Raw genomic sequence first — 14,297 nt, forward strand, 5'->3', positions numbered from 1 at the left:
TAATTTATGTTCTCCTCCACAAAGCCGAACCCGAAACTACCAACTCCCCACTTTCCAAACTCCCAACCCTCCAAACCACCTAAGACAGCCTACGCCACATCCAAATCCACAACCCTATTACCCGCCATAGGAGAATCTTCCTTTTGTGGCCAACCAAGTCCAATACCAAACACTATTTTGAAATGATTCAAATGCATCTTTTCATGAACCCACATCACATCCACAAAATGCACCACAAATGCCCTACCAAGACTACCAATACCAAAATCCTCTCTATGATGAAATTCATGATGAGTTCAATAATGATGAGTTCTGGGAGCTTAGGGGTAGGGATGGAAATGGAGTACGAAGGGAAGGAGTACGACCTCGGGACTTGGGGGTGGGACCAAGGCATGAGAGATCAACAATATGGGAATAGAGGAGATAGGATGGGATATAGAGGCGATAGGATGGGAAATAGAAGAAATAGGTTTAGGGAGAGGAATGATCATCAAGATAGGGGCTTGAACACTATCAAGGTCACACTTCCAAGGTTCAAATGAAGTAGTGACCCCGATGAGTTTTTGGAATGGAAAATTCAAAGTGAGCGGATCTTTTCACAAATAATATCTCAGAAACTTTGAAGGTGAAGTATGCTCTCACGCAATTTGAGGGGTACGCATCAACCTGGTGGGAGTCCAAGAGGAGGGAAAGGGAGAGTCATCATAACTACGAGTTACCTACTTGGCAAGAGTTGATTGCACTTATGGAGTTGAGATACTTGACTCCAAACTACTACCAATAGGTGCTCAAGAAGGTGTACATGTTGAGGCAAGGTACTAAAACTGTGGAAGAATATTATGATGAGTTTGAGAACTTGCGGATGAAGTCTAAAATTGAAGAGAATATGGAATGTACGGTGATACAATTCGTGGAAAACTTGAGGTATGATATCTTGAAGCTCTTGAAGCTTAAGCACTATGAGACTCTTGAAGTGGCTTTCCATGATGCCTCAAAGGTAGAAGCAGATTTGAAAGAAAAAAAGTCATACAAGGCCAAAAGTTCTTTAACTTCCACATGGAGCAAAGGTAGAGATAATTGGAAGACGACATCCTCTAGGGAGCAACCTAAAGGTGGAGGTCAAGTTGCCCAAGTCAAGCTTGATTACAAATCCAAGGCAAGTGAGCAACCACAAGGAGGTAACTATGTTAAACCTAACTTTCCTCGATCCTCTACAATTCAATGCTTTAGATGCCAAGGGAGGGGACATGTTGCTAGTGAGTGTCCAAATTGGAGAACAATTATTGCTCTTCGTGATAGATATAAGACTGAAGATGAAGATGAGGATGAAGAAAAAAAATAAGGGAGAGGGAGATAGGGGTGAAGGAGAGGAAGGTGCTTCAGGGGATGAAGAAGAAGGGTTGGACGAGAGGGTGAATTTTGCTTGCTTCATGAAGAAGGGAAAGTCTTTGCTTGATGATGATGAAGACTTGAACATGAATGTCAATCTTTCGTGTGTTGTGAGAAGAATTATGGGAGCCCTTGCAAAAGAAGAACTTTACCAAAGGGAGAATCTATTTCATGCTAGGTGCAAAATCCAATATAAAGTGTGTTCTTTAATCATTGATAGCGGGAGTTTCACTAATGTGGTGAGTAGTTCCTTGGTGGAGCGTATGAAAATACAAGCCAACAAGTATCCCAATCCTTATAAGCTACAATGGCTCAATGAGAGTGGAGAGATGAAGGTCCTCAAACAAGCAAGTATTCGGTTTAGTGTGGGAAAGTACAATGAAGAATTGGTTTGTGATGTGGTTCCCATGTTGGCATGTCACCTACTATTGGGGAGACCTTGGCAATTTGATAGAGATGTTGTGCACCAAGGGAGATCCAACAAATACACTTTTGTGATTGAAGGTAAAAAGTATGTGCTTGCACCTCTCACTCCATATCAAGTGAGTGAGGACTATCGGGCTATGAAGGAGCTTCGGGAGAGAATGCAAAAGGTGAAGGTGAAAGTTCCACCATCGTTCCAAAGGAGGGGGGTGCCTTAGTTAAAAATAATAAGAACATGTGCATGATAGCAAACCCAAGCAAGTGTTTAAAGGGTGTGGATGAGGAATGCTTTCTAATGTGCCTTGTCAACACCAACCTTTTGTTACATGCTAACCAAGATACTAGCACTTTGCCTAGTATTATTTCTTCTCTTTTGCAGGGCTATGATGAGCTATTTCCAGATGAGATGCCCGCTGGATTACCACCCTTGAGGGGAATCGAGCACCAAATAGATTTTATACCGGGTTCACAAATCCCCAACCGTCCAGCTTATAGGAGTAACCCGGCAGAAACCAAAGAGCTATTAAGGCAAGTGGAAGAGCTTCTTGAGAAGGGGTTGATCAAAGAAAGCCTAAGTCTTTGTGCCATACCGGTAATTCTTGTTCCCAAAAAGCATGGCACTTGGAGAATGTGTATTGATGGTAGAGCCGTAAATAAGATCACGATGAAGTATCGACATCCCATTCCTCGACTTGATGATATGCTTGATGAGCTATGTGGTTCTATTATTTTCTCCAAGATTGACCTTCGAAGTGGGTATCATCAAATTCGTATGAAATCGGGTGATGAGTAGAAGACGGCCTTCAAGACAAAGTTTGGGTTGTATGAATGGCTTGCGATGCCATTTGGATTGACGAATGCCCTAAGCACTTTCATGAGATTGATGAACCATGTTCTCAAACCTTTCATCAACAAGTTTGTTGTGGTGTATTTTGATGATATACTTGTGTATAGTAAGACAATGGAGGAACATGTATCCCATTTGAAACAAGTGTTTGATGTCCTACTACGAGAGCGTCTCTTTGCTAATTTCAAGAAATGCTCATTTTGTGTTGATAAAGTTGTGTTTTTGGGTTTTGTGGTTAGTGCAAATGGGATTGTAGTTGATGACGAGAAGGTGGAGTCCATCAAGACTTGGCCGACCCCAACCAGTGCAATTGAGGTAAGAAGTTTTCATGGGTTAGCAAGTTTTTATCAGTGATTTGTGAAGGGCTTTAGTTCAATTGCTGCTCCTTTGACCGAACTGATCAAGAAAGATATACCTTTCGTATGGGGTGAGGAGTAGGAGAAGTCTTTTCAAGCGTTGAAATTGATGTTGAGTTTTGTACCCTTGCTCCAACTACTCAACTTTGACAAGGCCTTTGAAATTAAATGTGATGCTTCAGGTGTTGGTATAGGTGGTGTGTTGATGCAAGAAGGAAAACCATTAGCTTTCTTTAGTGAATAGTTAAAGGGAGCTACACTCAAGTACTCAACTTATGACAAGGAATTGTATGCACTTGTGCGAGTGTTGGCTCATTGGCAACACTACTTGTGGCACAAAGAGTTAGTGATAAGGACCGATCATGAGTCCTTGAAGCATCTCTAGGGGCAATCCAAGTTGAACCAGCGACATGCTAAGTCAAGGTCGTTTTGGTCTTTTCCCTATGCGTTGGACCCCTAAACTACGCTATTTAGACCCTAAATTATGAGGTTTTAGTCAGTTTAAGCCTAGAAACATAATTAGAACTTACCTTAGTAAAAATCATTAATCAAATCTTAGAAAACTAGAAGAGTAAGAAGAGAAAGAGTCGACCAACCATAGTTCAAGAACGCAGCAAGTCTCCTCCAGTTCCAGCCTTAAAATCGTAAGATTTCTCCGTGGAATTCGTCACCATGTATGTGGGATTTCACTAGTGGGTTCCTTTCACCCATTAGTTCCCTAGTTTTCAGTCAGTTTCTTGATTCTCTTATTATGACTAGACTTAGGGTTTCTTGAATGATTAAGATTATTGGGTTCTTAGCTGTTAGAATGCTCCAAATCAGATTAGTATGTTAATATTCAGTCTATTGCATGAATTTCAGAACCCTGGCTATGTAGTTCTTTAGTTCTTGAATTACACATGCTATGACAGATATTTAAGTTATTTCAGATATACATGCCTCAGTCTGAAATGTGTCATTATCAGTTATTAATGCGTATTCTCAGTTTGCATGTCATTTTGAGCTATCTAGTATATCACAGTAATTCAGTCATAATGTGTTAATCACTTAATCTATTGGGAGTAGCATAATACCGAGTTGGACTAGGGTCAGTCACCCATATAGTCCCGGAACTACGAGGCACATAGGTTCTCAGTCCCCTCTGTGGGCATCATTTTAGTGATCACGCCAGCATGCCTCTATACCTTTGGTCGGGTGTATTGGGTCCTCTCAATGGGGCATATACATCGAACTCCACATTTAACTTATGTGGTTCTATTATCGGTTATTATTAGCTCCCACAGTTCAGTCAGATTCCATTGCATTAACCACATTTCAGTACAGTTCAGTATTCAGTCTCAGCATGTTATAATTTGGTCATTGCTTTCAGTTAGCTCAGTATTGATATCATGTTCAGATTATGCTCTTGCTTTATTGCTTGTTCAGTTATATGTTTATTTTAGCTTTACGATATCCTGCATGCTCAGTACCTTTTAAGTATTGACACATACTCTGTGCTACATATTCTCATGATGTAGGTTCAGATTCTCAGCATCTAGATCACGCTTAGATCAGTTCCCAATCTCCAGTTCAACAACATCAGTGGTGAGTCCTTATTCTTCGAGGACAACAGTCATATTAACTTTTCATTATTTCAGTCTTTTAGTTTCAGTTTTGCTACACTTAGCTAGGCCATGTCCCGTCACTTCTAAACAGTTAAAGGCTATTTTCAGACATAGTTAGATTCAACTTAGTATTTGAGTTTGATGTTTCTTTTGTATTAAACTTTCAGATTTGATATTCAATTTTAGGATATAGGTATTCCCCATCATTTCAGATTTACTTATTATTAGCTTCCGGAATAGTTTTATTTCTCATTTTATCTTTAATATGCTCATGATTATGCCAGCAGGGTTAGCTTGGGGTCACTTGTGATCCTATGTCCCGTGTTCGCGTCTCGGGGTAGCTCGGGGCGTGACTAAATTTGTATCAGCGCACTAGGTTTAAGTGTCCTAGGATGTCTGAAAAGCCGCAATAAGTAGAGTCTTTTTCATGGGTGTGAAGTGCACCACATCTAATGAGAGGGAGGCTACAAAGTGTATTTGGAAAATCTTCATTTTCTTGTTGCTCTTATCGTGCGTAAGGTATGATCTAATTCCATTCTAACTCGACGTTCTACGTTTCAGTGATCATGCCTCCTCGTAGAGCTAACGCCAGGAATGCGAATGCCAGGAACACAAACGCAACTCCTCTAGTCCCAGATCAAGAAGTTTCAAATGTAGAATTCTAGAGCGCCATTTAGATGTTGGCTCAGAGTGTGGCCAACCAAAATAATCAGCGAGTTCCAGATCAGGCAAATGCAAATGTTTTATCAGCTACAGCCAGAGTGCAAGATTTTGTTAGGATGAATCAGTCAGAATTCTTAGGATCGCAAGTGGGTGAGGATCCCCAAAATTTCATTGATGAGGTCAAGAATATCTTTGAAGTGATACAGGTAACTGGAATGATCGGGTTGAATTAACATCATACCAACTCAAGGATGTGGCTCATATCTGGTATACTCAATAGAAAGAGAACAGGGGTACATATGCTGCTCCTATCACTTGGGCTTGCTTTAGTGAGACCTTTCTAGACAGGTTTTTCCTAAGAAAGCTAAGAGAGGCAAAAGTGTAGGAATTTATGAACTTAAGGCAAGGTAGTATTACAGTTAAAGAAAATGGGCTCAAGTTTACCCAACTCTACAAGTATGCTCCTTACATGGTTACTGATTCCAGGGCTCAGATGAATAAGTTTCTATATGGATTGTAAAACCTGGTGAAGACAGAGTGTAGAAATGCTATGTTGTTCGAAAATATAAGCATCTCTAGGCTCATGATTCATGCTCAGCAAGTTGAGGGTGATAAGCTTAGAGAACAGGCTAAGGAGAACAAGAAGGCTAGGACCGGAAACTATCACTACTCTCAATAGAAATCGGGTGGTGGAAATCACTCGCAGTATCAGCAGAAGTTTTCAGCTCCAACACTTTCATCAGCTAGTGTTCCATCCTCCAAGTTCAAACAAGATCAGAAAGGTAGGGCATCAGGCTCTAAGTCTCAGGGAAGTGTTTTAGGTACGAAAACCTACCCAACTTGCCCTAAGTGTGGCAAGAACCATCTGAGTAAGTGCCTTGCAGGAAATGAAGGATGTTTTGGGTGTGGTCATTCTGGTCACAGGTTGAAAGATTGTCTTTCTAGACAAGGTCAATGAGGTAATAATGGTAGAGCTCAGTCCACAACTTCAGCAGCACCAGCAGGTCGCCTGACTGACTCAGCAGGGTAATTCATCTGGTACAAGTGTGGGCCAATAACAAAACAGGTTGTATGCTCTCCAAGTACGTTATGAGTCTTTGATCTTGATGTTTATACATTGTTAGATCCAGGGGCTACATTGTCTTTTGTAACTCTTTATATAGCGGTCAAATTCAGTATTAGCCAAGAAACTCTCTCAAAACTCTTCTTAGTCTCTACTCTAGTCGGTGACCTAGTTATAGCTAGACGGGTATACATAAATTTCCATGTTATAGTCTCTCAAAAAGTCACCTCAGCAGATCTCATAGAGTTAGAAATAATAGACCTCGATGTTATTCTAGGAATGGATTGGTTACATTCATGTTATGCCTCAGTCGATTATAGAACTAGGATTGTTCGTTTTTAGTTTCCAGATGAACCAATCTTAGAATGGAAAGGTAGTAGCTTAGCGCCTATGGGTCGATTCATTTCTTACCTTAAGACCAGAAAGATGATCTCTAAGGGTTATCTCTATCATCTAGTTCGGGTTGATGATTCAAGCTCCGAAACCCCAACTCTTAAGTCAGTTCCAGTGGTTAGTCAGTTCCCAGAAGTGTTTCCAGAAGATCTTCCCGGAGTTCCTCCCGATAGGGAAATCGACTTTGGAGTTGATCTCCTTCCATATACCCAGCCTATCTATATTCCTCCTTAAATAATGTCTCCAGATGAGCTTAAGGAATTTATGGAGCAGTTGAAAGACCTTCTAGATAAGGACTTCATCAGACCTAGTATTTTGCCATGAGGTGCACTAGTGTTGTTCGTAAAGAAGAAAGATGGTTCTCTCATAATGTGCATTGACTATAGGCAGTTGAACAAGGTCACAATCAAGAATAAGTATCCCATCCCAAGGATTGATGACTTATTTGACCAACTTCAGGGTGCTAGTCATATCTCAAAGATAGATTTCAGATCAAGTTATCATCAGCTTAAAGTCAGAGATAGTGACATTCTGAAGAGAGCCTTCAGAACTTGGTATGGTCATTATGAATTTATAGTTATGTCATTAGGACTAACGATTGCTCCTGCAACTTTCGTGGACTTGATGAATAGGGTATTCAAGCAGTACTTAGACTTGTTTGTTAGTGTCTTTATTGATGATATCCTCATTACTCTAGGAATGAGGAAGAACATGTGAATCATTTGAGGCTTGTTCTGCAAACTCTCAAAGATCACCAGTTATTCACTAAATTTAGCAAATGTGAGTTTTGGTTGCATTCAATTACTTTCCTTGGGCATATAGTGTCTAGCGAAGGGATTCGAGTGGATTCTTAGAAAATAGACACAGTGAAACAATGGCCCAAACCTATCTCTTCTACAGATATCAGAAATTTCTTGGGTCTAGCGGGTTATTACAGAAGGTTTGTGGAAGGATTCTCATCCATAGCCTCTCCGTTGACTAAGTTGACTCTAAAGAAAGTCAAGTTTCAATGGTCAGATGCTTGTGAGAAAAGCTTTGTAGAGTAGAAGACTAGATTGACTACACTCCTATTTTGACTCTACTAGAGGGTTCAGATGGTTATGTTATATATGGTGATGCTTTCAGAATCGTCCTAAGTTGTGTGTTGATGTAGCGAGGTAAGGTTATAGCTTATGCTTCTAGACAGTTTAAGGTGCATGAGAAGAATTATCGACTCATGACCTCGAGCTTGCAGCAGTGGTGTTTGCACTTAAGATTTTGAGACACTACTTGTACGGTGTTCATGTAGATGTGTTCACAGACCATAAGAGCCTCCAGTATGTGTTCACCCAAAAAAAGTTGAATCTTCGCCAGAGAAGATGGCTTGAGTTCCTTAAGGATTATGACATGAGTGTACATTACCACCCTGGTAAGGCAAATGTAGTAGTAGATGCCCTTAGCAAACTATTTATGGGTAGTGTATCACATGTTGAGGAAGAGAAAGGACCTAGCAAAGGATGTTCACAGACTTGCTCGCCTAGGAGTACGTCTTATGAGCATATCATATGGTTGTGTAACGGTTCAGAATGGGGCAGAATCTTATTTGGCAGTGGAAGTTAAGGAAAAGAAAGACAGTGATCTGATATTGCTCGAACTCAAGGGTGCAGTTCATCAACAGAGAGTTGAGATTTTCTCCCAAGGGGGAGATGGTGTGCTTCGCTATCAGGGTCGATTATGTGTTCCTAATGTGGGCGAGTTGAGATAACATATCAGCATATTCTTGCAGAGGCCCATAACTCTAGATATTCTATCCATCCAGGCGCCACTAAGATGTACCGCGATCTGTAGGAAGTCTATTGGTGGAATGGTATGAAAAGAGATATAGCAGATTTTGTGGCTAAGTGACCCAATTGCCAGCAAGTCTAGGTAGAACATTAGAACCAGGAGGTATGACTCAAGAGATTGACATTCCTACTTGGAAGTGGGACTTCATCACAGGTTTACCTCATACTCGCAGACAACATAACTCCATTTGGGTGATAGTTGACAGAGTTACCAAGTCTTCTCACTTTTTGGCGGTCAAGACTACAGATTCGGCGGAGGACTACACCAAGCTTTATATTAATGAGATTGTGAGGTTTCATGGGGTTCCTTTGTCTATCATCTCAGATAGAGGTCCTTAGTTTACCTCTCATTTCTGGAAGTCATTACAGAAAGGTCTTGATAGTCAGGTTAATCTTAGCACAACATTTCATCCCCAGATGGATGGTCAGGCCGAGCGTATAATTCAGACCTTATAAGACATGTTGAGATCTTGTATGATCGACTTCAAGGGTAGTTGGGATGATCACATTCCTCTTATTGAGTTTGCCTACAACAATAGCTACCATTCTAGCATTCAGATGGTCCCTTATGAGGCATTTTATAGGCGTAGATGTAGATCTTTGGTTGGTTTGTTTGAAGTAGGTGAAGCAGCCTTGATAGGGCCAGATTCAGTCCTTTATGCTATGGAGAAAATGCAACTCATTAGAGATAGACTTAAGACAGCCCAGAGTTGCCAGAAGTCTTATGTAGATGTAAGGAGAAGGGAACTAGAGTTCCAAGTTGATGATTGGGTTTTCCTGAAAGTGTCACATATGAAGGGGGTTATGAGATTTGGCAAGAAAGGGAAGCTCAGTCCCAGATATGTAGGCCCTTACAAGATTCTGAAAAGGATTGGTAAAGTGGCTTATGAGTTAGAGTTGCCAGCAGAATTGGCAGCAGTGCATCCAGTCTTTCACATTTCACTATTGAAGAACTGTATGGGTGATCCACCATCTGTGGTGCCATTAGAGAGTGTGGCTGTAAAAGATAGTCTTTCTTATGAGGATGTACCAATTGAGATTCTTGATCGTCAGGTTAGAAGGTTGAGAAACAAAAAAGTCGCTTCAGTCAAGGTTTTGTGGAGGAGTCAGTCCATAGAGGAAGCTACTTGGGAAGCAGAAGCAGACATGAAGTCAAAGTACCCTCACCTCTTTCCTTTTGATTCCACTCCAGCTTGAGGTAATAGATCCTCTTCAGATTTGTCATTCATGCGTAGATTCAGGCTTAGTAGCATGTTCTTTTAGTTTATACTTGCATTTTCAGTGTATTTGCATGTTTTGGAACTCAGTTCAGTCAGAAATCAGTTTTCAGTGTTTAGTGGTAGAGTTTGCAGCTCTTTCCCTCCATTCTAGCAAGTTTAGTCTTCATTCGAGGACGAATGTTCCCAAGGGGGAGATAATGCAAATTTCCAGAAGTGCAGGTGCCACCTACGGATCGTAGGTTGGACCACGATCCGTGGATCAGGTCCATGGAACGTGGTCCATAGAAAAAAAACCCCAAAAAACCTCGACCGTAGGTGGGACCACAGCCCGTTGACTAGGTCTGTGGTCCATAGAAGAAGAAACCCCAGAAAACCTCAACCGTATGTGGGACCATGGCCCATGGACCAGGTCCGTGGAACATGGTCGCAAAAAAACATCCTCGACCCACGACCAGGACCTACGGACCGTAGGTTGAACCATGGTCCGTGGACCAGGTCCGTGAAACGTGGTCCGCAGAACCCATCCTCTGAGCCGAACGATGGCTGACCAGGACGGAATGTAAGGTAGACCACGGTCCGTGGACCAGGTCCATCGGTTGGTCCCGACAGCTTTTAAGTCAGGGTCGTTTTGGTCTTTTCCCTATGCGTTGAACCCCTAAACTATTTCATTTAGACCTTATATTATGAGGTTTTAGTCAGTTTAAGCCTAGAAACATAACTAGAGTTTACCTTAGTCAAAATCATTAATCAAAACTTAGAAAATTAGAAGCATAAGAAGAGAAAGAGTAGACCAACCCTAGTTCAAGAACGCAATAAGTTTCCTCCAGTTCCAGCCCTAAAATCGAAGGATTTCTCTATGGAATTCACTAGGTATGTGGGATTTCACTAGTGGGTTCCTTTCACCCATTAGGTCCTTAGTTTTTAGTTAGTTTCTTGATTCCCTTATTCTGACTAGACCTAGGATTTCTTGAATGATTAAGACTATTGGGTTCTTAGCTATTAGAATGATTCAAATCAGATTAGTATGTTAATATTCAGTCTATTGCATGAATTTCAAAACCCTAGCTATGTAGTTCTTTAGTTTTTGAATTACACATGCTAGGCTAGGTATCTCAGTTATTTCAGATATATGCTCAGTCTTAAATGTGTCATTATCAGTTATTAAAGAGCATTCTCAATTTGCATGTCATTTTGAGCTATCCAGTATATCACAATAATTAAGTCATAATGTGTTAATCACTTAATTCATTGGGAGTAGCATAATACCAAATTGGACTAGGGTTATTTATAGTCCCAAAACTATGAGCCACTAGGTTGTAAGTCCCCTATGTGGGCATCATTTTAGTAATCACGCCAGCATGCCTCTATACCTTTGGTCGGGTGTATTGGGTCCTCTCGATGGGGCGTATACATCGGACTCCACATTTAGCTCATGTGGTTTTACTATCGATTATTAGTAGCTCCCACAATTCAGTCAGATTCCATTGCATTGACCACATTTCAATATAGTTCAGTATTCAGTCTCGACATGTTATAATTTGGTCATTGCATTCAGTTAGCTCAGTATCTATATCATGTTCAGATTATGCTCTTGCTTTATTGCTTGTTCAGTTATATGTTTATTTCAGCTTTACGCTATCATGCATGCTCATTACCTTTCAAGTACTGACACATACTCTACGCTACATCTTCTCGTGATGTAGGTTCAAATTCTTAGCACCAGATCATGCTTAGATCGGTTCCCGATCTCCAGTTCAGCAGCATCAGTGGTGAGTCCTCATTCTTCGAGGACAGCAGTCATGTTATCTTTTCATTATTTCAGTCTTTTATTTTCAGTTTTGCTAGACTTAGCTGGGGCATGTCCCAGCACTTCTAGTCAGTTAGAGGCTATTTGCAGACATAGTTAGATTCAACTTAGTATTTGAGTTTGATGTTTCTTTTATATTAAACTCTCAAATTTGATGTTCAATTTTAGTATATGTGTATTCCCCATCATTTCATATTTACTTATTATTAGCTTCCGCAACAATTTTATTTCTCAGTTTATCTTTAGTATGCTCATAATTATGCGAGCAGAGTTAGCTTGGGGTCACTTGTGATCCTATGTCCCGTGTCGCGTCTCGAGGGTAGCTCAGGGTGTGACACATACCTCAAAGAACAAGGTTCTTGAAAAATCTTGAAGAATCTTGAAGAAGAACTTGATTAGAATCCTTGAAACCCAAGCTTGAAGGTATACAATCAAGAAAACGTTTCATGATATTCTTGAATTAGTTTCTTGAAATCTCTATGATCAAGAATTATGATTTTCATTAGTGATTCATAATTGTATGGAGGAATTTGAGTTGGGAAGAAGGAATTCCTGGAGAAAGACTTACCTTGAAGAAGAATCTTGAAAAACATTGAAAGAATCTTGAATGAAGTCTACTTTGATTTTTTTTCTCCTCTTGAATCTTCTCTCTAAAACCATAAGGGGTCGTTTGGTAGGCCGCATTAGAAGAAATAGTCCATGTATTATGTGTGGCATTATTTAGTACTATGCTTGGTAGGAATTTGAGGCTATGTATAACTAATCCATGGATTAGTTATACATCGTAATGGTATTATAGGATGTATTACTAATACCTTCCATTTTGAGGTATTAGTAATACATGAGATATAATACAATGGGATAAGTCCATGTAAAGACAAAAATATCCCTCAAATCATTTTAATTATTTTATTTATTTTCTTGATTTTATGTTTTATATTTGTACTAGTAAATTTATTTAAATAAATTAGCTTACAAATTATTTAGAGAGAGATGTTTGTTACTAAATAAATCCAATACAAATTGATACAAATTTGAAATATGAGTTATTTAACATTTACTAATTAAAAAGGAAAATATATCACTACATGACGTTTGCAATCTTAATTGAATGTATTATATACATACATACATACATACATATTTGTGTGGTTTTCTAATTATTTGTATTTTGAATAATTTAAAAAATTACATACATATAAAACTATAACTTGCAATTTTTATGTGTAAATGTAGATGGTTTATTCAATTTTAACATTTTTGACCGTCTTTTCAATTTTAAAAGAAGATGGTTTATATTTTAAAATTGAAAATTGAGATTTTGTGAGTGATTAATTTATTAAGATGACAGTTATTTATCCTCAAATAATTCAAGTGAAAAAATAACAAACATGACAACAAAATTGCTCTTCTCATAACTAGTTAGAAGGTCATAAAAAGATATATTGTCCGGCAATTATCTACCTTGACCTAATTAAATAATAATTCAAGGGTATAACTGGAAAGAAAATTTTAAAAGAGTTCTAATCCAAAACAAGATGATGTGGGAAATAATGAACCAAACACTTGGTAAAAATAAACCATGCATTACTAATCTTTGCACTACTAATCTCTGCATTACTAATCCCTACATTACTAATTCCTATGTTATTAACTTTTGTACCAAACGACCCCTAAACGCTTTGGGGATGAATGAAACTTATTCTAATTATTGTAGACCTTTAATTGGGTGAAATTAGCGTCTAGAATAAGTGGGCGTAAGGAAAAGACTAAACTACCCTCCTATTTTTGAGTAACTTTCTTAAATAGATAGCCTGACTTCAAAAAGGCATATCTCCCTTATACGAGCTCGAATATTAGCAAACCCGGCGGCGTCGAAAAGAGGATTCCAAGACCTCTCATTTAATATCTTATGGGTCTCCTAACTCATTTTGTGCTGAAAGTTATAGTCATTTGAAGTTGACTCAAATCTTAAAAGAACTTAGAAATGATGTGAATGAACTCTCTTCTAAAACCTAAGCGTATTTGGATTTATGATGTCACAACCTGAAATAGGGGGCGTAACTGCCACTAGATACCCTATTAAATCAAGTTACCCACTAAAACATACTAGCGAACAAAACTGTGAGACAAAAAGATTGGGCAGCACAACCTCTAAAAAGTGAAGCCTGGACCCTGAAGGTCATGACCTGACTGAGAATAAATCATACCAACAATGGTAGACAAGCCAAAAGATAAAGATGTATTAGCTAGCTGACGAGGCCACAACTGAAGACATACCTACTTACCACATATATATACATGTCAAGTCTATGGGCTGGAGATTGAAACATACAAAGAAAACCCAGAATATTGTGTCCACAATAACCTCTATGAGTGACATAAGCATTGTTGGGACAAGGCCCCGGCTATACCCAAACTGTACAACAAAAGCAAACCTCCTCTGATGGCCCCAGGATAAAATGAAGCTTACCAACTCACAGTTGAACTTGAATCCTACCGGGTGGGTCGATCAGAATCCATGCCTAAACCTGCTCACATGAAACAAAAAGCAGCGTCCCTAGGCAATAGTTCGTCAGTATGAATAAAAATGTACTGGTATGTAAAGCGGAAAGTAAAATCATAAACAGTTACTATAAAATGGTAATAGAGATACCACCTGAAATTGAACCTCAAATAATCTCCCTGGCTGACATTGGCCTCCTACCA

The 14,297-nt window shown here is 39.4% G+C and overlaps 1 protein-coding gene across 1 annotated transcript; it reads left to right on the plus strand.

The window, feature by feature from the left end:
- Window positions 1–338: 338 nt before the first annotated feature.
- On the plus strand, window positions 339–2,605 carry LOC125868442 (uncharacterized). Its single transcript, XM_049549090.1, has 4 exons — window positions 339–518; window positions 785–1,178; window positions 1,300–1,988; window positions 2,192–2,605. The coding sequence occupies exons 1-4, from the start codon at window positions 339–341 to the stop codon at window positions 2,603–2,605; spliced, it is 1,677 nt and encodes a 558-aa protein (XP_049405047.1).
- Window positions 2,606–14,297: the final 11,692 nt, after the last annotated feature.

Source organism: Solanum stenotomum, chromosome 6, assembly GCF_019186545.1.
Source record: "Solanum stenotomum isolate F172 chromosome 6, ASM1918654v1, whole genome shotgun sequence".
NCBI lineage: Eukaryota > Viridiplantae > Streptophyta > Magnoliopsida > Solanales > Solanaceae > Solanum > Solanum stenotomum.

Excerpts from the sequence above, each read along its gene's own strand:
- LOC125868442 (XM_049549090.1), top strand. The coding sequence starts at position 339 with ATGGAGTACGAAGGGAAGGAGTACGACCTCGGGACTTGGGGGTGGGAC. Across the intron at positions 519-784 it reads GGGGCTTGAACACTATCAAG|GTGCTCAAGAAGGTGTACAT; the intron begins GTCACACTTCCA and ends TACTACCAATAG. Across the intron at positions 1,179-1,299 it reads AAGTGAGCAACCACAAGGAG|ATATAAGACTGAAGATGAAG; the intron begins GTAACTATGTTA and ends TCTTCGTGATAG.